The sequence below is a fragment of the Trichomycterus rosablanca genome, chromosome 9 (genome assembly GCF_030014385.1).
Source record: "Trichomycterus rosablanca isolate fTriRos1 chromosome 9, fTriRos1.hap1, whole genome shotgun sequence".
NCBI classification, from domain to species: Eukaryota; Metazoa; Chordata; class Actinopteri; order Siluriformes; family Trichomycteridae; genus Trichomycterus; species Trichomycterus rosablanca.
The window spans coordinates 24175011-24198832 of record NC_085996.1 but is presented as its reverse complement, the minus strand read 5'-3'; the positions used below and the strand labels follow the sequence as shown (position 1 = coordinate 24198832).

The 23822-nt window shown below is 39.9% G+C and overlaps 1 protein-coding gene across 2 annotated transcripts in view; it reads left to right on the top strand.

Annotated features, from left to right (window-relative positions):
- The window catches only part of ipo13b (importin 13b), a 56268-nt gene that overhangs the window by 14505 nt on the left and 17941 nt on the right, over positions 1–23822 (top strand). For both annotated transcript variants that reach the window (XM_063002134.1, XM_063002135.1), the window contains exons 4-11: positions 8230–8370; positions 10517–10658; positions 11604–11770; positions 12054–12174; positions 12326–12473; positions 13699–13880; positions 15098–15124; positions 15207–15341. In XM_063002134.1, coding sequence (XP_062858204.1) covers positions 8230–8370; positions 10517–10658; positions 11604–11770; positions 12054–12174; positions 12326–12473; positions 13699–13880; positions 15098–15124; positions 15207–15341 — 1063 coding nt within the window. The remainder of the gene's footprint in view (positions 1–8229; positions 8371–10516; positions 10659–11603; positions 11771–12053; positions 12175–12325; positions 12474–13698; positions 13881–15097; positions 15125–15206; positions 15342–23822) is intronic.

Genomic DNA, 23822 nt, shown 5'->3' with positions numbered 1-23822 from the left:
GGTGTTCCCATGGTGATAGAGCAAGGGAGTGATGTCTTAGGTTCTGGTTGGTGGTACAGACATAATAAGCTCACCCCCGCTGACCCAAGTGTGTAAAGGACTTAAAGAAGGAACATCATATACAGGTTAAACCAGGCTTAGTTACTGTTTTAATAAAACAGTCTCACTTGATATGATCTAATAGAGGAGTTAAATAACTAGTATCTAAGTAACTGACAATTAAAGCTACAAACTTTTATTGGAACAAAACCATCATTTTTGATATGATGTAGACACTTAATAATCCCATTAAACAGCCTTCAAGTGTTTTACTCCAAGTCTAGTTGCATCCAATTATCCGATCATATTTTGCTTCCTATTTACTGCTTCTGACCTCCATTCCTGATCGAGGAAAGCCGTGACTAACACATGCCCCCTTCGACGTGTGCGGTCTTCGACTGCATCTTTTCACCCACACAAGGCGAGTTTTTATCAGGTGTGCATATGAGTAATCAGTACAGCCATGATTAGCCACTTATTTGTGCTCTTATCACGGTCTTATTACAAAACTTATGTTTACCATCGTTAGGTGTTTTCTTTTACTTATTAATAACCACTCTAATTTGAAATTTTACTGCTCATCAAAAATAACATTTGGCACTTCCAAACACTTAAATCTTTTTTGTTTTATTATGTATTATATTTTATCTATTTTACAAATTTCCCCCTGTGGGATAATGAAAGTCTATCTTATCTCTCTCTCTTATATATACAGTGGGGTCAAAAAGTATTTAGTCAGCCACTGATTGTGCAAGTTCTCCTACTTAGCAAGATGAGAGAGGTCTGTAATTTTCATCATAGGTACACTTCAACTATGAGAGACAAAATGAGAAGAAAAAAATCCAGGAAATCACATTGTAGGATTTTTAAAGAATTTATTTGTAAATGATGGTGGAAAATAAGTATTTGGTCAATAACAAACAAGCAAGATTTCTGCTCTCACAGACCTGTAACTTCTTCATTAAGAAGCTCTTCTGTCCTCCACTCATTACCTGTATTAATGGCACCTGTTTGACCTTGTTATCTGTATAAAAGACACCTGTCCACAGCCTCAAACAGTCAGACTCCAAACTCAACCATGGCCAAGACCAAAGACCTGTCGAAGGACACCAGGAAGAAAATTGTAGACCTGCACCAGGCTGGGAAGAGTGAATCTACAATAGGCAAGCAGGTTGGTGTGAATAAATCAACTGTGGGAGCAATTGTAAGAAAATGGAAGACATACAAGACCATTGATAATCTCCCTTGGGGTCAAGATCTCATCCCGTGGGGTCAAGATCTCATCCCGTGGGGTCAAAATGATCATGAGAACGGTGAGCAAAAATCCCAGAACTACACGGAGGGACCTGATGAATAACCTGCAGAGAGCTGGGACCAAAGTAACAAAGGCTACCATCAGTATACACACTACGCCAAGAGGGACTCAAATACTGCAGTGCCAGGCGTGTCCCCCTGCTTAAGCCAGTACATGTCCAGGCCCGTCTGAAGTTTGCCAGAGAGCATATGGATGATCCAGAAGAGGATTGGGAGAATATCATGTGGTCAGATTAAACCAAAATGGAACTTTTTGGTAAAAACTCAACTCGTCGTGTTTGGAGGAAGAAGAATGCTGAGTAAACACCATACCTACTGTGAAGCATGGGGGTGGAAACATCATGCTTTTGGGGCTGTTTTTCTGCAAAGGGGACAGGACGACTGATCCGTGTTAAGGGAAGAATGAACGGGGCCATGTATCGTGAGATTTTAAGCCAAAACCTCCTTCCATCAGTGAGAGCATTGAAGATGGAACGTGGCTGGGTCTTCCAGCATGACAATGATCCCAAACACATCGCTCGGGCAACGAAGGAGTGGCTCCGTAAAAAGCATTTCAAGGTCCTGGAGTGGCCTAGCCAGTCTCCAGACCTCAACCCCATAGAAAATTTGTGGAGTCCGTGTTGCCCAGCGACAGCCCCAAAACATCACTGCTCTAGAGGAGATCTGCATGGAGGAATGGGCCAAAATACCAGCTACAGTGTGCAAACCTGGTGAAGACTTACAGGAAACGTTTGACCTCTGTCATTGTCAACAAAGGTTATGTTAGAAAGTATTGAGTTGAACTTTTGTTATTGACCAAATACTTTTTTTCCACCATAATTTACAAATAAATTCTTTAAAAATCCTACAATGTGATTTCCTGAATTTTTTTCCCCTCATTTTATCTCTCATAGTTGAAGTGTACCTATGATGAAAATTACAGACCTCTCTCATCTTTCTAAGTAGGAGAACCTGCACAATCAGTGGCTGACTAAATACTTTTTGACCCCACTGTATATTAGAATTTTTAAGGGCTGTTTTAGTTCCACTTTCAATATATAGTTTACTTAGGAATGAGCACATTGTAAGATCATTCAACCTCATACTCGTATGTGATAAGCATTTTGTGCTTCATGCACCACAACAAGGCTTGGCACATAATGCCACTTACCGCAGTGTTTAAGCTTTTCACATGATACTCGGCAAAACCGCTTTCTGCTGTCTGTGCCACTGAGCTGCACAAGCTTTTTTTTTTTGCTTTTTTTTCTCCCTAATTTTCCTCCCAATCTAGTTGTATCCAATTACCTGATTGCATTACGCTTCCTTGCTACTAATGTTGAACTTCACTCCTGATCGAGAAGAGTCATGACTAACACACCCCCTTTGACATGTGTGCAGTAGCCGACTGCATATTTTTACCAGCACAAGTTCGTATGTGGATCAGATTTGCACACAGAGGGTCACGTACTAATTTCCATTATCACCTATGCAGGCGTCATTGATCAACCAGCAGAGGAATCCCCTCTCTATAAACGAGCCAATCATTGTTTGTGTAGGCTCCCAGCCTGCCGGTAGCAGAGCTGAGATTCGAACTTGCCAGTTCAAGATGTCAGTTCTGGTGTGCTTGTATAGTATATTTAAATGCAGGTTTACATGGAATGTATTTTAGTGATGCTGTTCACACTAGGCAGTCAGTCACCAACACAAATTTAGACTGTCCCTCTAAAGAAATATCTGATTTCTTTTTGTGAATGCAGAAACAAAAGAGTCATACAAACAATGGATGACAGATGGGCTGGCGTAGTGCAGGAAGTAGGACAGACCTTCTGTTCAATGCAGCACTGTTAATGAGCAAGGCTGCCCTGTGAAGTTGCAAGTGAAGAAACACAGATCAGAAAGTAGACGCTGCTTTATCCAGCCATCCTAGGGCTGTGCTTCAAACCACATTTTATTTACTATACAGTGTGCCTAAGATAGCTGCAGTGTCCCAAATACTACACCATGTGCACCTTGATACAGCAAGTTTAGTCAGCAATGTTTTATGCTGAAAAAGAAACATAAAGCTGCAATAACTTATAAGTAAAATCTATTTTAAAACTAATATGTTGTAAACATATTCATGTTTTGGCCACACTTAGTGCTTTTAGTTGGGTTTTTTTTTGGTCTTCAACAAACAGCAGTTCATGTTGTCTAAGCAATAATGTAACACAACCCACCTGTCTTAAATGCTCCTAAAACATCCATCACCTACAGAGACATAGACTTCATAAGACATCTGAAAGAGCCCTATGGTCTCTAGTACCACAACATTAACAGCGCGTCTTGCATGGGCCAGTGAGTCCCAGCATAGGCACTTTGACTACTCTGCCACTACGCAGCACCATACACCAAAGCGTTTAGTGCTCTCTGCATTGTGACACATTCACTTTATTAACAGTATAAAAATGATCTGTGATTTGAGCCTCAGTAGCCATTCTGTTGTTATGTAACAGACACAATTGCCTTCATGTCCTTTGGCATCAGTGAGTCTTGGCTGCCCAACAACTTGGCAGGTGGTGGCTTGTTTGTCCTTGGACCACTGTCGGTAGGTACTCACCACAGTTACCTGTGAGCACCCCTTGCGATTTCAGATATATTTTTAACTAGTCATCTGGCCATAAAGATTTGACTCTCACAAAAAGTCACTCAGGTCTTTATGCTGATCATATACGTTTACTACGAGTAACTGCCATCAGCCCAACATTTAATACATCCCTGACCGTGACTTGCACAGATTTTATGAATTTGGCACTGGCATGTGCATTTTTGGGAGTTGGTCCTAATGTTTAAGCTCATCACTGTATAAAGAGAATATTCCAGTGTTGTTACAGTAGGCTGGTCTTTCAAATTAATTTTATTTTCATCAGGGTCGTGGCAGAACCGATTTCACCGGGAAACGCCCGGTCGGCGGCTGCCAGCACTGCTGCGCCACCCAAGCACCCTAGGCTGATTGTAATTGCCTTGATTGCAATTTGTATCCTGATCATGTCTTGTTTTAAATGTTAATGAATTTCTTCATAGCAATTCACTGACTGCACATGTAATTGAGCTGCATCTGGGCTGTTTATTTTCATTTCTGCATCTGAAAATTGGCAGGTATCATTAGCTTGATTAGACTCACCTGTGGTGCCATCTGATTAGGTTGCTGTTTGTGTGCTATATTGGAAAACTGACTTAGTTTGAAGCAGACAAAACATGATCTGCTCTCTCCACCTTCTTTTAAAGAGATGATCTATGTGCATTTTTAAGCAAAACACAGGACAAACTGGACCACAACCTTAATGTTGTTTTTTAAACCAGCAAACATGCTTTGCCAATTCTCAGAGAGACCAGAATGACTGCTTTTAATCCCAGTGGGGTTCTGAAACACATGCGTACGATCACACACTCTGAGCTGTAGCGTAACAGATGGAACTTGTGACGCCGTAGGACCAGACTTGGCGGCAGTAGGTGCTTGTTATCAATTTTTCAGTTTCCAAATGCCCCCGTGTTACATTTCCTGTGTTTAAAAGGCTGTTTAATGGATTTCAAATGTCATACGAATGCCAAGCTGTTCATTTTCCAAGACTTTATTCTTATACTTTTTTGGTGTCTGCGCTCTTCTTCTTCCACTGTTATTTCTCCTCTCGGTATAACCAAATACCGAGTTGCCTGGCAACTCGTCTGTCTCCTGGCATCTGAAGATAATTGCAGGGTTTAGGGGGAGGGAGTTGGGGAGTAACAGAGATGGAGGAGTGCTGTGTGTGTGGCTGTGCAAATAGCAGGTTTAATTTAAGTGTGTAAGGTCAACATTAGAAACCCAATCTAGGCTTTACTGATTTAAATGCATTGTTTTCTCAGAGCGAGCAGAAAGAGAGCAAAACATGTAGACAATGAAATGAACAGAAAAGCGCAGACAGACAAACAGGCATTATAACAGTGGCTGGTTAGCAGGAAGATGAGGCTACAGGTATTAAGCCCAGTATCTAGTCTGTAGATACTGAATAATAGTTTCTCAGTATGTCAAAGATTTAAAGGGCTTATTCTTACTTGTCTTATGTTAAAACCTATCCGACACTCCTCATAGGTAGGGCCCTACCAAATTCATGGGAAAATGTGTCTAATTTCACGGTTTTACAGATTTTTTTTTTAAAGTGCCACATTTCACTGCAGTCATAAATTACACTCAAAAACCGAACGATAGAATAAATAGAAGCTACAATACACAGCACAGCGTACCCTAATAGTTGAATGTAAACCTAAAACATCCAGCGACAGTGCGAGGCTACGTCTCAAAAATGAAAATACTCGTCTGTGTTTTGACCCCCACAGAATTGGTTGGGAGTTGGGAGTTCACTGGGTAGTGTTTTTAGCTGCTTTAGACTTCGACATCTTGGACATTTTGACTAACCGATTGCTAACTGAATTGCTGTAGGCTTGCTAGGACCACCTCATGGTGCATAGTAACCAGCCACATACATCAGGTTTAGAAGTATAATTGCAGCATAATGCAATTCTTTTAAATGCATTAGGAAAAAAAAAGCAAGAAACGGTGCTAAATCTTTACACATAATGTTAATTGTTATTCTGAGTTTCCTCTAGGTGCTTTTTTTTTTTTATCCTGCTTCTTCAGTGCATGTCTTGAGTTGTTTTGTCTGCTTTTAATTGCCTATTGAGAGAGGTATGTGATACTGCAGTGATTGATTCATTGATTTGCACAGGATGTATTTCCTGCCTTACATCCAGTGTTTTCTCAGGATAGATTTAGGTGCACGGTGACCCTGAACAGAGTGAATCAGTTACTAATGAATAAATCAGTTAAATGAATGAATAAATGTTAAATCGGAGCTTGCACAATCTGCACTTTCAAACAACATTTTATTGCAGCTCATTAAAAAGCTTAGCAAGCTTTGCATTTGATCTTAATGAGTGTTATTAGGTTCACAGAAGCATTCAGCTAAATCCTGATTACTGAAAGATAAATGTTTCAGTCTTGGTACTGAAATCTTACTTCCACATAATTACACTACATTGTCAGAGACTATCAGTTGTGGTAACAAGAGACTTCTGAGTTTGGTGCGTCATTAGAACAGTCACTCAGACAAAGACATTTGCAGCAGATGTGCTGAAGAAGCTCAAGATAATGAGGTAGTTGCTGGTGTTCCCTGCTGTTTGTACCTTGTTAACATTTTTGTTTTTGTGAGAACTTGTTGCCTTAATGAAATCATGAAGAAACCTGAACATTTAAGGGTGCTGAAGGGACCAGTGAAGCTGCATCACTAATGATTACGAGAAATGTTACAACAGCAAGAAGTTACTATGGCAATTGTTCACTTTGTTTACATGTGCAGAGTAGTTGGATACCTGCAAATAACCTAATTCGACCAATTAGCTCATCCACAGAGTTTCACTCATAAATAATCTAATAATTTTTTTAAAATCACAATTTAGTTCTGTAGACTGTGTAGTGCCTAAATAAGGATATAAATGGGCTTTATAACTTTGCAGGTGAAAATATAAATGGTTTTATCAGATTTTCAACATGCTTTGTTCACATACTCCAGTTTATCACAGTATGCCAAAACATGATGTTAAAATCCTAATAAGCTAATAAGTAAATAAATATCAAAGTATGCTGTTGACATACATAATTAGATGACTTCCAAAATTCCAGAACTTACAGATTATTACTGAGCTAGTTAATGCAATTTTTGTGAATCCGGTAAATGTGCTCACCAGCAGCTGATTTAGTTGTGCTGCGAACAAAGGCAGGTGACAAAAGTTCAGGCTTAGATTTTTGATTTTTTTGTTTAAAGTGTGACCACTGCTATGGGGCTCATCTAAAATCCACCAATAGTATGTCAGAAAAAGACTAAAAATGAATGTATAGAATGAGCAATTCAACGAGCAGTCATTTAAAACACCATCTTAGTTACTTTCAGTAATTTATACCAATATTAACAGGTTAACCTGATCTCTCCTAGCCTAATAGATATTCTTTATGCTTAATGTTATTTTTTTCTCTAAATCTGTTTACAATATTATTTGTAGTAGATGGTGAAATACCTAAATTTCTTTCAGTCTTGCATTGAGAAATGTTTTTTTTTTTTTTTTTTTTTGAGCTGATTAGCAATGCTCTTATAAAGTTAATTATAAATTAGTGAGCCACACTTATTTTTGAGTCTTTGGTGGATCCTCCTTTTAAACCCAATTATATTACCCTTACCTGTTACCAACTCACCTGCCTATTGTGGAATATTTTATAAACATGGGGTTCAATCCCCAGGTGGGGCGGTCTGGGTTTTTTCTGTGTGGAGTTTGCATGTTCTCCCCGTGTCTGCGTGGGTTTACTCCCGATGCTCCGGTTTCCTCCTACAGTCCAAAGACATGCAAGTGAGGTAAATTGGAGATACTAAATTGTCCATGACTGTATTTGATATAACCTTGTGAACTGAAGAGTCTTGTGTAACCATTGACTACCGTTCCTGTCATGAATGTAACCAAGGTGTGAAACATGACGTTAAAATCCTAATCAATAAATAAATAAATAAATTATAAGTATGGAATATATTTAAAATATAAATATTTTAAAGATTGACATGGATGTAACCACTGTGTTGACATGGCGTTAAACAAATAAATAAACAAACAAAAAAAATATAATCAAGTTAGCCAGCTTAAACATTAAAAATCATTACTTAGTATTTTTAACTCAGTTAAATACAGGTTAAAGAGAATTAACAAAACAAATTCTTCTGTCCCAGATCAAAAGATCAGATTTATTTTTAGACTTTGTTCTGGTATCAGGTGGGTCCTGTAAAGGGTTCTTACCCAGCAGGGTAAATAAAACAAACTAAATTGGTTCTGCTTGTCTTTCAGATATGTAAACACTTTGCTGAAGCTGGTTCCACAAGTGCTGCAGCTTCAGGAGCAGCTACGAGAAGCCGTACAGAATGGGGATATGGAAACATCCCATGGGATTTGCCGAATCGCTGTCTCCCTGGGAGAAAACCACTCCAGGTACACACAGACTAAAAACAACATGGCATACACTGGTTTGGCTGTAGGCATGACTGTTGAAATACCATTTCATACTGTGCGCATGTGTAAATGTGTGTAAAACATCCAAAGCATTTTTCATTAGGGATGGTATTGAATCAGCTGTCCTGACTGTAGACTAAATGTATTCAATCTCTTCAGCTTTACTGTCCAGACTTAGAGTAGAACTCGAAACAAGGGCACTAGTGTGTAGTTGTAACTGTCCTAATAATAGATGTGATGTAATTTACTGTCTGAACAATGCAGTGGGTGGAGAAAGTGACTAAATGGAAGCTACAGTACACAGCACAGCCTACCTTAATGGTTGAATGTAAATTTAGAAAATATTCGACCATGTTTTGACACCCCGCCTCTGCGTCCACAGAATCGTTGGTAACTTTATTTATCAAAGGCCTGTGTGGGAATGCATAAACTGCTGTTAGAAGTGCAAAAATGGACCCCTAAGCAAATAAAGCATCTATACTGTATAATTTAATCAACTTACCTTGAATGAATTATGTTTGGACAAAGCCAGGGATGCCTTTACCCACCTCCTGTTTCCCAGCGTGTATTCATAATAGTTTAGGTACCATGTGGTCAAAAAATGATTAGGTTAAATAATTGTATTACATGATCCTATTATAGCCAACAAATTTGAAGCAGCTTCAGTGGTTTGATAAACTGTAGAATGAAGGCGAGCGCTTTCTGTGGTTTTTCCAGGCACCAGATTTTAACATGGATAAAGCTGTATGGAAAGTTCTGAAGACGTAAAAGTGGATTTTTGCCATCTTTATGCTTCAAAGAATGGACATTATTGTAGAACCAGTAAAGCCATATTTAGATGGGATTAGTTTACCCATCTAGCTATTATTAGTGGTTTATTTCTACCTGAATCGTCCATGTCTGTATTTGTTTTCCTTTAACTCTAATATATTGCAGACCGAATTACATAGCTGTAGACCTTTTAGACCACTACTGCATATAATATAATATAAGTTCAAGGAAGGCAAATAACAAAGCAAACTAATGCCTAGTTCACACTGCACGATTTTTGCCCTGATTTTCGCTCGCCGACTGGTTGGCGCTAGATTTGCCGGCTTGGGAGCAACTTGACGTTCGCTCGGTGATCGAAACTCGGCTCTCAATCGCCATGTGTGAACTTGGCGATTGAAGAGAGATATCTAGCATTTCAAATATCTGGATCTGATTCGCCCAACTGGCAATGAGTGCTATGTTGAACAGCCCATGAGAACCAAGATACGGTGTGAGGGGAAATGCAGGGAGGAGATGTAAAAAGGTGGGACAGGAGCATAATATAGTTTATATCAGAATACATCGGTGCACACACAAGTTTTACAGTATTTCTGACCTTATCATTCTCTACAAAACATAACACCAACATTGCATTGCAAAAAATATTTATTAACCTCCAACTCATTATAGAACAATCCATGCTGTTCACGTAGCCAAATCCTCTCAGATTCATTTATTTTTTCTCCTTGATTTTAGTCTGCACAGCGCACAAAATTTTATCGCTCGCTTCTTGTTGATGTGCATTTTTGGACTTGGTATCATTAAACCTTTCGTCACTTCTTGCGTTTGTTTTCGTGACAAAACGTAGTTTGGGAGACCAGACAAGCTTGTCTGCGATTCCAGTTGGTGATAGATTGTGTCGTGTGAAAACCCCTATCGCCGATCAGTCGTGTGTGAAAACCACACCGACTTGAAAGACTCCCGATTACAAGAGATCCAGTTGTGTAGTGTGAACTGTACAGCGACCTGACAACTTGGAAAGTCGTGTAGTGTGAACTTGGCATAAGCGAAACATATTGCCTGTTACCTATGAGCTCTGTTTTAAATAATTTATTTAAAAATATATGGGCATTCTATTTACATTTTATCACTAAAACTAATCTTGCTGGTTCCACATGTTGCTGCCTGAATTTTCATAAATTCTTAACCCCCACTTTAACTTTTTAACGATGGAACCTTATTCAGCAATGATAAGTCATAGCAGCTATGACTAAGAATCGAACAAACAATCTTCATTTTGTCAGTTTCTTTTTTTCCAGTAGCAGTTTGTGATGACCTTTTTGTGATGTGCTTTTTTATTGGTGCATTTCTACAGGGCACTGCTAGAGCAGGTGGAGCACTGGCAAAGTTTCCTGGCACTGGTCAACATGATCATGTTCTGCACTGGTATCCCGGGACACTACCCTGTCAATGAGACCACCAGCTCGCTCACCCTCACCTTCTGGTACACTCTGCAAGTAAGTTTTCAACTTCGGTGTGCTTCAGTATGTTTGTACAGCTGGGTTTTTGGGCAAAAGATAAATGTTTGTTGTCAGAAGATTTCAGAAAGTCTGTTTCTATCTGCATTTGTTCATTAAGGAATGTTTTAGGATTAAGGCATGAGCTGCTGTTTTGTAGGATTACTAAACAACATTATTAAACAACAACAAAATGTATAATAACTAAATTATTACTAAATTTGTAGTGCTGCACCACAGAGAGGAGTACATATATCAAATAAGTAAATAATTTACTCAAAGACTCTACTTTGGCAAATTATATGTAGTCCAGATGCATGCTAAAACAAATACGAACTACTTCTTCTCTGTCTTTGGGCTGCTCTTGTTAGGGGGTCTCCACAGCGGAACATTTGTGTCCATTTTGCCCTGTCCTAAACTGAACATCCCCGTGTGTCACCCCAACCACCTGTATGTCCTTCGTTCATCCAGCTCTCAAAACCACCTTTCTACCGTTCTACCTCTCTCTACTGTAGAGCACTCATTCCCCCCTTCTTCCTCTTCAGCTCAACACTAGCATAGTTTCCACCGGTATCCTGCTGACCAGCATTACTAGCAGCAGTTCATGGTAACTTAGACCTCGACCGATCCAGTATGTAAATTAAAATTTTGATCTGCATATTTGATTTGGCACAGTTTTTATTATAGATGCACTTTCTGACATAATCTTCCTTATTTATTCGGGCTTGGGACAGGTACTAATACATGTACCCCCCATGGCTAGGTTAAAAACAAATGCAAAATGCAAACTATTATGGGCAAAAACATTTTTGTTTTTTAAATTCTTTGAAAAAGCTTTTTGTAAGTTTAAAGTCCAACATCTCAACAAGAGCTGGAAAAACTTTTCACCATGTCTTTTATCCCTGTTTTTGAAAATGTGTGTGTATGTGTGTGTGTTTTTCACAGGATGACATCATGTCATTTGAGGCAGAGAAGCAGGTGGTGTATCTGCAGGTATACAGGCCCGTTTATTTCCAGCTGGTGGATGTGCTGCTCCACAAAGCTCAGTTCCCTTCTGACGAAGAGTACGCCTCCTGGTCCTCCGATGAGAAAGAACAGTTCAGAATCTATAGGTGTGTTTGCAGTGTGAGAGAAATCTTGAAAACAGAAACACAGAACACTGCTGTTAGAAAGGGAATGTATGCCTATGCCACTTTTGGGTTTTAACTTAATTTAAATGTGACCTTGTAGGCTTCATAAAGAAATGACAATGACGTATTATTGACTACTCGGCAGAATTTTAGACAACTTTTAATAAGACAGCCCAGGACCTTGTGAGAGATGTCTTACATAAGCGAATGTGCCTTCAAGGGCAAAAGAGAATATTTTTTTGTTAATTGTCCGACTGTGTTGCAGGGTTGACATATCTGACACACTGATGTACGTCTATGAAATGCTGGGTGCCGAGCTGCTTAGTAACCTGTATGACAAGCTAGGCAGACTGCTTACCAATGTAGAGCAGCCAACATCCTGGCAGGTCAGAAAGTACACAAAAATACTGACATATATACACAAACACATCTTTCAAATCATGCTTGATGTTGTTCAATCTAACTTGCATCAACATAGGTTTTTATTGGGTACGCATTTCTTGCTGGTTTGTGCTCACATTTATTTTCTTTCACCAGCATACAGAGGCGCTGCTGTATGGTTTCCAGTCCATAGCAGAAACGATAGATGTGAACTACTCTGATGTCATTCCAGGCCTGATTGGCCTCATTCCCCGAATCAGCATCAACAACGTGCAGCTCGCAGACACAGTCATGTTCACTATAGGTTTGTATATGGAGTGTGGGAGAAACAATGCTAACATACACTAGAAGTATTAATACATAATGAATTACTACTAAGAATGTGTAGTAGTCATATCCCAGTGTTCCAAGAATACTGCTACAATTGAATGCTACTGGAATGTGGTGTACATGACAAGAAGTGCGTTAATTACGTTGTATGACCTTCAAAACCCAGTTCTAGCTGGTTTAGACCAGTTCCTATGTTCTAGATCTTGCACTGTCCTATAAGGTCACTAATGGGAGTATAAAGGGTGATTGATTTATTTCCTTCTTAAAACTAACATAGTAAGGTTGCATGTGTGTGCACACCCTCTTATAATTGAGGGATGTGGCTATGTTCAGAATTAACCAATCACATTTAAACTCATGTTTAATGGTGACGTCATTGCCTTTCCGGTTTTGTCTGTATAACAGCAGTTAAAGCTGAGAGGTATTGGTCGTTCAGATCTTGCTTTGGCCTTCATGATTCCCTTTTCTTTTTATATTTTTGTTTATGCATTTTCTCCCCTTTTGCTCCCGTTTAGCGTGTCCAGTTGCCTGATTGTGTCATGTTTCCTCTCCACCAATGCCGATCCCTGCTCTGATTGAGGAGAACGAAGCTAACCCACGCCCCCTCCGACACGTGGGCTGCAGCCGTATGCATCTTATCACCTACACTTTGACGAGTGCAGTGCAGCTCAGCGTTGTGTACGGAGAGACACACCCTGAGAGCACTCTTTTCTCATCTCTGTGCAGGCGCCATGAATCATCCAGCAGAGGATTGTAATTGTAATCGTAATTGCACCAGTCATGAGAGAGAGACCCCATCCGGCTTAGTTCCTCCCATATCTGAACAACAGGCCAATCGTTGTTCATGTGGCTGCTCAGCCTAGCCGGCAGGCAGAGCTGGGATTCGATGCGATGTATTCGAGATCCCAGCTCTGGTTCCAGAGTGTGTTTTTACCACTGCGCCACCTGAGCGGCCTTCATGATTCCCTTTAACTTTTGAATGTTAAATATAAAATAACTGACCATTAACACTTGCACAAAATTCCAGTACTTGGTGGTTGTGTTTAATGATTTCACATTTGCATACTGCTATAGATATGATTAATAGGTGGGCGAGTTTGGATGTGGCTGGCCGTTGTTGCTTGTTTGTCATAATCAAATTTGGCAGATGTGAAATGCTTCTTCTTTGTTTCCTCCTCTATATTGCTGTTTCTCTGTAGGAGCACTGGCAGAGTGGTTAGCTGATCACCCAGTAATGCTGAGCAGTGTGCTGCCGCTGGTGTTGCAGGCTTTAGGGAATCCAGACCTGTCTATCTCCAGTGTTTCTACTCTGAAGAAGATCTGCCGAGAGTGCAAATATGATCTGCCACCCTATGCTAACAACATAGTTGCTGTCTCACAGGTAATGCATGCAGACTGAAATGAGCATTTACACAGTTAGCGCTGCCGTTAGCTTGAAATTTAAGCTGACAGTTGTAGCAATAGTATTAATGGCTATTACTTTGTCTTTCCTGTTGACATTAACAAGTTTTTCTATGAAAGAAACCTACAACAGCCCTGTTATACAGGGATTAAATGTAGTTTTAAAATTACATGTGTTTACAATACAAATGACTTTTCTTAAAGTTTTAGGACCAGGTTTTTAAGCTCACAGTGTACAGTTTCATCAAGTGATCAAAAACTACATTGAATAAATGTAAAAAAAAATGCAATATGAACAATAAAACATATAGCAGCTAATGCATACTGTATTTTAAAGTGCAATAAAAACAATTAACATATTTTAAACATTCATTCAGTTAATCAGTTAATGTCTCAGCGGTGCTACCAGCTTGACTGAGCGCTCAATAGACAAAACTGTCTGATAGAGCAAAGAGAAACACTGACTTCTACTTTCTGCTCAAGGCTCTGACAAGTACAATAAAGAAATACACAGAGCATAGGATGATTTTTCCATGCTTTTTGGGGCTCCCTGTAAGATTCCACTTCTGGTCAGTGTAAAGAAGTGGTCAGCAGCTTCACATGTCACGGAGGAAGTGTGTGCTAGCGTGCACATTACATACTTCGCCTTGGATATATTCAATTTGGGATAATGTAATAAGGGGAAGATATTACATATGTAAGCAAAATAATAGTCATTGGAAATGTAGGATTGTGCCGTTGCCACCGGTCGGCTGGGCGCCATCTAGCGGCATAATTGACAGTGCCTCCAGCAGACATGTTTCTGCTAGGGCGGGATGACCAGACTGTGTGGGTGGGGTCTTCAAACGCTGTGTAAGGACCTGATTAGCAGATAGAGAGGCACCTGTGCAGAGTGCAAAAAGGGTTCCGCAAAGGGCTGAGCGCGGGTTGGAGGAGGCGTGAGCAGCAATATACCCACCTCGACTGCAATCAGGGATCCCCCAGCAGCGGAAGACAAATTGACTACATTAAAATTGGGGAGAAAATGGGAGAAAACACATAAATAAAAAATAGGAAATGTAGGCATGTGGGATTGATTGGGCTTTTCCAAATAACTGAAGTTTGTGAGTGGTCTGTTTGACTATATCACATGTACCAAGAGAGGCTAATTATTGCTTATTTGTCTGTTTCTTCATGTTCTTCCTCTCTCTGCTGCAGGAAGTACTTATTAAACAGATCCACAAGGTCAGTCACTTTCTTCGATACTTTTGCAAATCTCCACTGTTGACTATAAAATCACTCACTCTGTCACTCTCTCACTCTCTAGACGAGTCAGTGTATGTGGCTGATGCAAGCCCTTGGTTTTCTGTTGTCCGCACTGCCAGTGGAGGAGATTTTGCGTAACCTCCATTCTCTCATCACACCCTACATCCAGCAGCTGGAAAAACTGTCCCAAGAGACGGTAAGAACAACCATAGACATATTAGCATAGAATTAATAGAATACTGGAACAGTATTTTAAAGCCCTGGCATAGCATGAACGGAAATAAATATCGCTGTTTGTTCTTTGACGTTTCTGTTTCTTTGTTATTAACGTCCCTACAAAATCCTGCTTTGCTACACAGAGTACCAGTTGGTACCAGACATTTGCAGCTTTACTTTTTCAGTACTGGCTTTTAGTTTCAGTAGCTGTTAAATTAGGCTCTGACGGGACGTAGTGGTTTTCAGAGTTAGGGCTAACAGCACTGACTGCTGCTGATTGGTTAGTAGTGTCACAATTTCTGACACTATATACACAGACAAACTAAAAAAATAACACGCACCTTTCTTGTCTGGGGTGGTGGCTAGTGTGTGCCATGTTTTTTCCCCCCAAATGTAAGTCATGTCACAAGGATAGGGACAATATAGGGCAGATGGAATGTTTTTATTTGTCATATACACACAGCCATAACATTAAAACCACCTCCTTGTTTCAACACTCACTTTCCATTTTATCAGCTCCACTTACCATATAGAAGCACCTTGTAGTTCTACAATTACTGACTGTAGTCCATCTGTTTCTCTGCATGCTTTGGATGAGGGTGCTAGTGGCACTATTTTGTTTATGAGTTTATGTGCCAGCTAATATGTTATAATAATATTTGTATTAATTTGTATTGATAATGCAGTCACTAAGGTACTGGACTAGTAATCAAAAGGTCACTGGTTCAAGCCCACCACTGCCAGGTTTTCACTGTTGGGCCCTTGAGCAAGGCACTTAACCCTCAACTGCTTAGACTAGAGATGGACCGATCAGCGTTTTTGAGGCCGATTTCGATCGCGATCTCCTTTCAACGCGATCGGCCGATAGCCGATACCGATCGCGGGCGGGGCTATATGCCACGCCTGGCAACATTCTATTTTTAGCGCAAGCAAGACATGAAACATGGTCTAAACTGGTTTTTGGCCATTTTTTTACAAACTTATGTGAAACAGCATAATATCTTTAACAAAATTAGCAGTAAATAAACAAAGTAAATTAAACAAATACAGCCAGTACTGCAATGATTATATTTAGATCATTAATTAGTTTAAAACGAAAAAAGTGAATTAAATAAATGCAGTCAGAACTGCAATGATTATATTAACAGCATTAATTAATTTAAAACGAAAAAAGTGAATTAAATAAATGCAGTCAAAACTGCAATGATTATTTTAAGAGCATTAATTAATTTAAAACGAAAAAAGTGAATTAAATAAATGCAGTCAAAACTGCAATGATTATTTTAAGAGCATTAATTAATTTAAAACGAAAAAAGTGAATTATATAAATGCAGTCAAAACTGCAGTCATTAAACTCAAACTGGGTTATTTTAAAACGAAAAATGTTGATCTTATAGTAAATAGTTTTAAAACGAACTCAAATTGTTTTAAACAGTAAATTAAACAGTCAATACTTCAATAATTAAACGTTGCCTTTAATAAAACGAAAAAACAGTAAATCAAACAAATAAATTAAAACCATTAATTATTTAAAAAACAGTCAATTACATTAAACTTAGACCCTGGGTTATTTTAACGAAAAACTACAACCAATAAATGTAGATATTGAATTATTAAAAAAACAGCAAATTAAACAAATGTTTTTGGCATAGCGTCACAAAGTCTTAAATTGATTTTACATAAAACATAAAAGCAGCTATATAAAATATGGAACGTTAGAACTAAACAACTGGGTCTGTTATAAAGGGGGAAAAGTCCCGTCTGCCCAATGGACTTACTGCTTTTTAAAGTTAAACTTTAAGGGCATATTTCTTTTTACAAAGAGTAACATCTCAGCTTTTTGGGATGACAGTCTGTTCCTCTTTTCAGTCAGTATATTTGAAGCAAAGCTAAACAATCTTTCACTATCCACGCTTGTGCACGGCGCAGATAGGTAGGCTCGAGCGGCTTCGGCAAGAGCGGGAAAGCGGGTCTTGTTGCTTTTCCAATACGCTAGTGCCTGCGCGCTCCGTGGGATGGTAGTTTCTGAAAGATAGCAATGCACTTGGGATGCGATCGGACTGTTGCACTCATGAACCTTCATGCTTTCCTCCAGTATTTCACTGTACATTGTAGACAAGGAATCTATTTGTGATTTTTCTGTTGGCTTGTCTGTGTTTATCTGACTTGGTCCTGGCATTTCTTCACCAGAACACGGCTCCCTTTTTGTTTGCGCACTCAACACATCCATGAGCTGCTCTCTTGCTTGTGTTTTGAATTCACCGGAGAAATAACGGTCCTTGTATCTGGCATTTAAAAAGAACACATACGGTAAACGTTAAACCTGGCTAATAAAATAAATAATATCAACTCTTTTCTGTATATGTTCAGGCATAAAAGGGCAGAATTTAGTTCAAAATGCTATTTAAACAGTTATTTCCCCATCTCACCTCGGGTCAAGGAGTGTAGCCACACTATAAAGGGTCTCTGCCTCTATGGTGCTGAATCGCTGCTCGGTTGCTTCCAAAAGGGTAGTTTTTGATGTTTTGACACCATGATCGTTTTCAGAAGTTTTCTGGAGAAAACGTTTTAAGGCTCTGATGGAGGGTATCACGTCAGCAGCGGTAGCAGTGGAAGCGCTGATTTCTTTAGTTAGCTCTTCGAATGGGGAGAGCAACGACACCATGTTTTCAATTAGCCCCCCACTGATTTGCAGTGAAGGCGGCCGGCAGATCATATTCGACTCCGTAAACACCCAACACATGTTTTTGTTGCAGTAGGCTCTGTAACATGTAATAGGTGCTGTTCCATCTTGTCGGAACATCCTGTTGAAGCCTCTTTACAGGTTGGCTCAGCTGAGTTTGGATACTCTGAAGGCGTGAATAAGCCAGAGGTGAGTGTCTGAAGTGGCCAACAATCCGTCTTCCACTTGCCACAATATCACTGATGCTGCGTTGTGACAAAACCCCTTCATTCACTACTAGCTGTATTGAATGAGCCATGCACGGCAAACTTGGTAATTCAGCATCTTGCAGTGCTTTTGTGATGTTTCGTGCATTGTCTCTTAAGATGACATGTATTTTACTTTTTGGAATTGACCACAGCTGAAACATGCTGTCGAACTCTGCCATCAGAGCACTAGCTGTGTGAGAGCCTGTAAACTCTCGCGCATGCAGAACGGCGCTTTGTAGATCAAAGTCTTGATCAATCCACTGAGCTGTTAAGCTTAACATGGAGGTGGGACTGACGTCGGAACTCCATATATCACTTGTAAAGCTCAGTGATGTTATGTTATTTTTTAGAAGTTGGTCTATGTGGGTGTAAACCGCTTGATACAGCTCGGGAAGAGCGACTTCTGAGAAGTATTTTCTATTAGGGATGGAATAGCGTGGATCCAAGTGGGATATTAAGCGGCAGAATCCCATGTCTTCTACAACCGAGAAGGGCTGGTTATCTAGCGCTATACATTCCATCACTTTGGCTGTGATTCCTTTAGCTTTTTGGCTGTTGCCGCTGTACTTTTCGTACCGGTCAAATGTGGTTTGCACGGTTTTCTGGGTTATTTGTTTTGTGCTAGCTTCCCGTGCTAGCTCTGCTGTTTTCTGATACTCACTGTATTCAGCCGCGTGGTGTACTCTCAAATGCCGTATTAGATTAGTCGTGTTAAATCTCTTTGTTTTGGTTCCTCCACGAGGCACATTAGTTTTACAAATTTTGCAAAATGCCCTGGATGAGTTCGTCTCATTGACGGTAAAAAACTGCCAGACTGACGACATGTTTTCTGTCCGCACATACAGCCGAAGACCATAAACTGTTTCTTTAGCCGTTTGCAATCGGCTCTCAAAATCGCCTACATTTGAAAAATATCGGCCGATTTTTATTAAAAATATGCGATCGACGATCGGCCGATACATAGCCGATCGATCGTCCCATCTCTAGCTTAGACAGTATACTGTCACAGTACTGTAAGTGACTTTGGATAAAAGCATCTGCTAAATGCTGAAAATGTAAATTAGTTTTATCATTGTGACTTGGATTCTCCTTCGGTTGTGTGGAAAATTGACCTAGAACTTGGGACCAGCTATTAAATTTTGAATGTACAGGGGAAGAAATTCTCATGTTGCTGCCTTTTTATACCATAAGTGGTCTGTGTATGTTGATTATCCTAATCCTGCTCTGGCCTTGCTCCATGTGAACAGACCTGTGTATGTGTTGTGCGTATGACTATGGAACATTTCTCAGTGGGACCAGATTGTATTTCACTGGGTTCCAGAAGCAATGCGTCATCAGCTAAGCTAAAACTAATGAAACAATGTTTCTCACACACCAACACGCACTAAAACTTAGGGATATCTTATCTGTGTTATCACCAAACGCCCCCTCCGACACGTTTAATCTGTGGCCACTTCTCATCACCTCCCAGTGTTGGGTTGCCACACAGAGCTGTATTGAGCATGAAGAGTCACACTAAGCTCCATGTGAATTTTTCTTAAAATAAAATTCTTTTTTTTTCTGTCAGTTCAGTGCATTGTGATCTGTTTATCATTTTATATTATATTTGTGTATTGTAATGCTGCTGCCGCTGTTACTGAGCTGCATAGTCATTTGCAAATCTTTTGTTTCATTCTGTGCTAGTGGCATTTTCAATCTAGCACAATGTTAAAAAATATAAACGACATCATCATTACTTACATCTGTTATTTACTCAGCTGAATTTGCTTGCTCTTGTTGGAATTTGTGCAAGTTCAGTAGCAATTGTCTCGTATTGCTGTATATAACGAAGCAGAGAATCCCAGATTGTGCTAAAATTGATTGAGGGACCGGTTGGAAGAACTGTTACGTTTTAATTAAGAGTTTTGTTTTGGGTGATGCTTTTATTTATTTATTTATTCCTCCCGATTTAGCACAATCAATTTTCTCTTCCACTGCTGAGAGATACCAGATTGCATCCAAGGAGAGCACGTCCCTGTACACGCCTCTTCTGACACGTGTACAGCCCTCCTCTCCTCCCCACTGCATTCTGCACAGGCGTCTCTTCCGCCAATCAGGGACCTTACACAGCGTATGAAGACCCACCCACCCACACATAGTCCGGCCCCCACCCTGCAGATACAGTGGCCAATTAGTATCTGCTGCAGGCACCAATTACGCCCACCAGATGGCGCCCAGCCGATTGGTGGAAACACTGAGTTTAGAACCAAGGAGTTCATAAACTAGGTGATGGTGTGCTAGTGGAATATCCCGCTGCACCACCTGGGTGCCTTATTTTTTAAATTGTACGTGTAGTAGTTTTGGGTTTGATTCCTAGGTTGACAGTCAGGGTTTCTTCTGTGTGAAGTTTGCATTTTCTCCCCCGTATGTGGGTTTTATCAGGGAGCTTTGGTTACCTTCCACAGTCCAAAGACATGTTATTTATTATTATATTAGGATTTTAACATCATGTTTTACACACTTTGGTTACATTAGTGACAGGACAGGTAGTTACTGGTTACACAAGATTCATCAGTTCAAGTCTTTAATTTTAAACACAGTCATGCACAATTTTGTATCTCGAATTCACCTCACTTGCATGTCTTTGGACTGTGGGAGAAATCCCACAGAGACACGGGGAGAACATGCAAACTCAGAAAGGACCTAGACTGCTCCTTCTGGGAACCCAGGACATTTTTTTGCTGAGGCGACAGTGCTACCCTCCGTGCCACTGTGCCGCTCCTAAAGACATGTAAGTTTGGTGAATTGGCGATACATAATCGCCCGTGACGATGTTTGACGGGTGGCACGGTGGCTAAGTGGGTAGCACTGTCACCTCACAGCAAGAAGGTCCTGGGTTCGATCCCCAGATGGGGCAGTCCGGGTCCTTTCTGTGTGGAGTTTGCATGTTCTCCCCATGTCCGCATGGGTTTCCTTTGGGTGCTCCGGTTTCCTCCCACAGTCCAAAGACATGCAAGTGAGGTGAATTGGAGACACTAAATTGTCCAAGACTGTTCGATATAACCTTGAGAACTGATGAATCTTGTGTAATGAGTAACTACCGTTCCTGTCGTGAATGTAACCAAAGTGTGTAAAACATGATGTTAAAAAATCCAAATAAACAAATAAAATGTTTGACATTAAACTTGAACTGATGAATCTTGTGTAACTATCTGTCCTAGCTGTCATACATTTAACCAAAGTGTAAAACATGACGTTATGTTATATCCTAATAAACAAAATTTTACTTTCTTTTACATCTGCCAATTTAAAGTAAATAATCAGTATTTGCACCAGTAGTACATTTAGAATATCAGTTATGCACATTGGCTCACACTTTCCAACTGTAAGAAGAATTGTCAGGTGAACCTGAATTCTTCTAGAAGCTTCTTCCCTCTCAGACAAATTCTGATACCTTGACTAAAAAGATAAACATTATAGTGTTCTTTTTCAAGCATTCGACACCTCACTCATGCTATCAGAGTTTCTCACATGCTCTCTCTCTCTCTCTCTCTCTCTCTCTCTCTCTCTCTCTCTCAAACTCAAAAGAAGCTTTATTGGCATGATGAATAAGGACATTCGTATTGCCAAAGCAAGTTACAGAGAAATAATAAAAATAACAATAAGAAAGAACAAATATATACAGTTACTCACTCTCTCTCTCTCTCTCTCGCTCGCTCGCTCTCTCTCTCTCTCTCTCTCTCTCTCTCTCTCTCTCTCTCTCTCTCTCTCTCATCTACATAGAGAGCCAGTCCTCTTGTGTCTGTCTGGTTTTTAGTGGAAGGCATTACGTCAGACTCCGAGAGCAGGCTCTTTCGTTTAGCTCTATAAAACACTGACACCTTCTGATAAGATAAATAATGGCTTCTTGGGGCTATTTTTAGCCACCCTCAATAATTCCTCTGGAACAGCATTAGGTGCAGATATTATAGTGGCTGTAATAAAGAACAGTGACTTTGCAAGTCTGTCCTTATTTGACAGGTTACTGATGAATTTCCTTTAAGAAATAAATAAGGTTGAAAAGGCACATTTAAGAGCCTGTGACCACAGAAATCTGTTTGTGTTTAAATCAAAGCTTCTTTTATGTAATAAATATTATTCATATAATATTACATTTCTTTCCCTTTTTGGTGGATGGTGTAAACTTGCAGTGGTGCATCTGCAGCTTTTTCCATGACCTGTTCAACTCTTCCAGTCACTGTTTGCTGATGTTAGGTTTTTATTTCATGATTGGGCAAGGGGAGATATGACTCAGTCTCCCTTTTCTCCAATCACATAGCTGTTGTCAAGCTGCAACCAAGAACATTTACAACCTAATGGTTGTTTAATGAGGTTATTATTTCTCATATTTCCCTACCAGCTTACTGTAATTGGCTGTAATTAAAGGCCTGTATAGAAGTTTCTTTCAACACAAGTACAAAATCAACTTCTGTGCTTTTGTTTTTGTTTGTGTTGTCTCATCACTGTTTCTGTTACCACACATACTGCTAATAAGATATTGCAGAATAACTGTTGTAAACACTGTAGCCATTAGCCAAAGTAGCTGTTGTAATTATTAAGTGAATAGTATAATTTAATATTCATGTTTTGTCCTGGTCAGGGTTGCAGTGTATCTAGCTTTACTGGAATCACTGTGCACATAACCGGGCCTGTAGCCTGTTGACAGCCGGTGGCACCACTGGGAATTTAAACCCTAGTTCCCAGCCGTAGTGGCCAAATTCTTACCAAATTCTTTCCTTCCTCAAACACGGTCAGTAGTGTCTGTTGAGTATCTGACCAGGCTGGTAGCACAGCTGAGGCACAAACTTTTTAAACTGAGTCTTTACAGTGATTGGCTAGCACAAACTGGTATTTTTTTTTTGTACTAGAACAAGTCTAGTGACGAAGTGTACTTTTAAATGCTTTGCTGCATATACACCGACAAGGCATAACATTATGACCACTGACAGGTGAAGTAAATAACACTGATTATCTCTTCATCACGGCACCTGTTAGTGGGTGGGATATATTAGGCAGCAAGTGAACATTTTATCCTTAAAGTTGATGTGTACGAAGCAGGAAAAATGTGCAAGCATAAGGATTTGAGCGAGTTTGACAAGAGCCAGATTGTGACGGCTAGATGACTGGGTCAGAGCATCTCCAAAACTGCAGCTCTTGTGGGGTGTTCCCGGTCTGCAGTGGTCAGTATCTATCAAAAGTGGTCAAAGGAAGGAACAGTGGTAAACCGGCGACAGGGTCATGGTCATTTTGGTGCCAGGTGTACAGTCCACTACATAATGTCTACAGTGTACAGTTCCATTATATACATATAGTACATGTGTGGGAAACTCATTCATAATATACATATTATGTTTCTCAACATTTTGGATATTCTACCTATTAAGCTTAGTACAGTGGGTGCCAGGGCCTTTTCTTACACTGCACCCAAACTTTGGAACACACTTTCCCCTCATATTAGGGCTTTAAATTCTATAGCAGAATGCAAAACTGCTCTTAAAACCTTTCTTTTTAA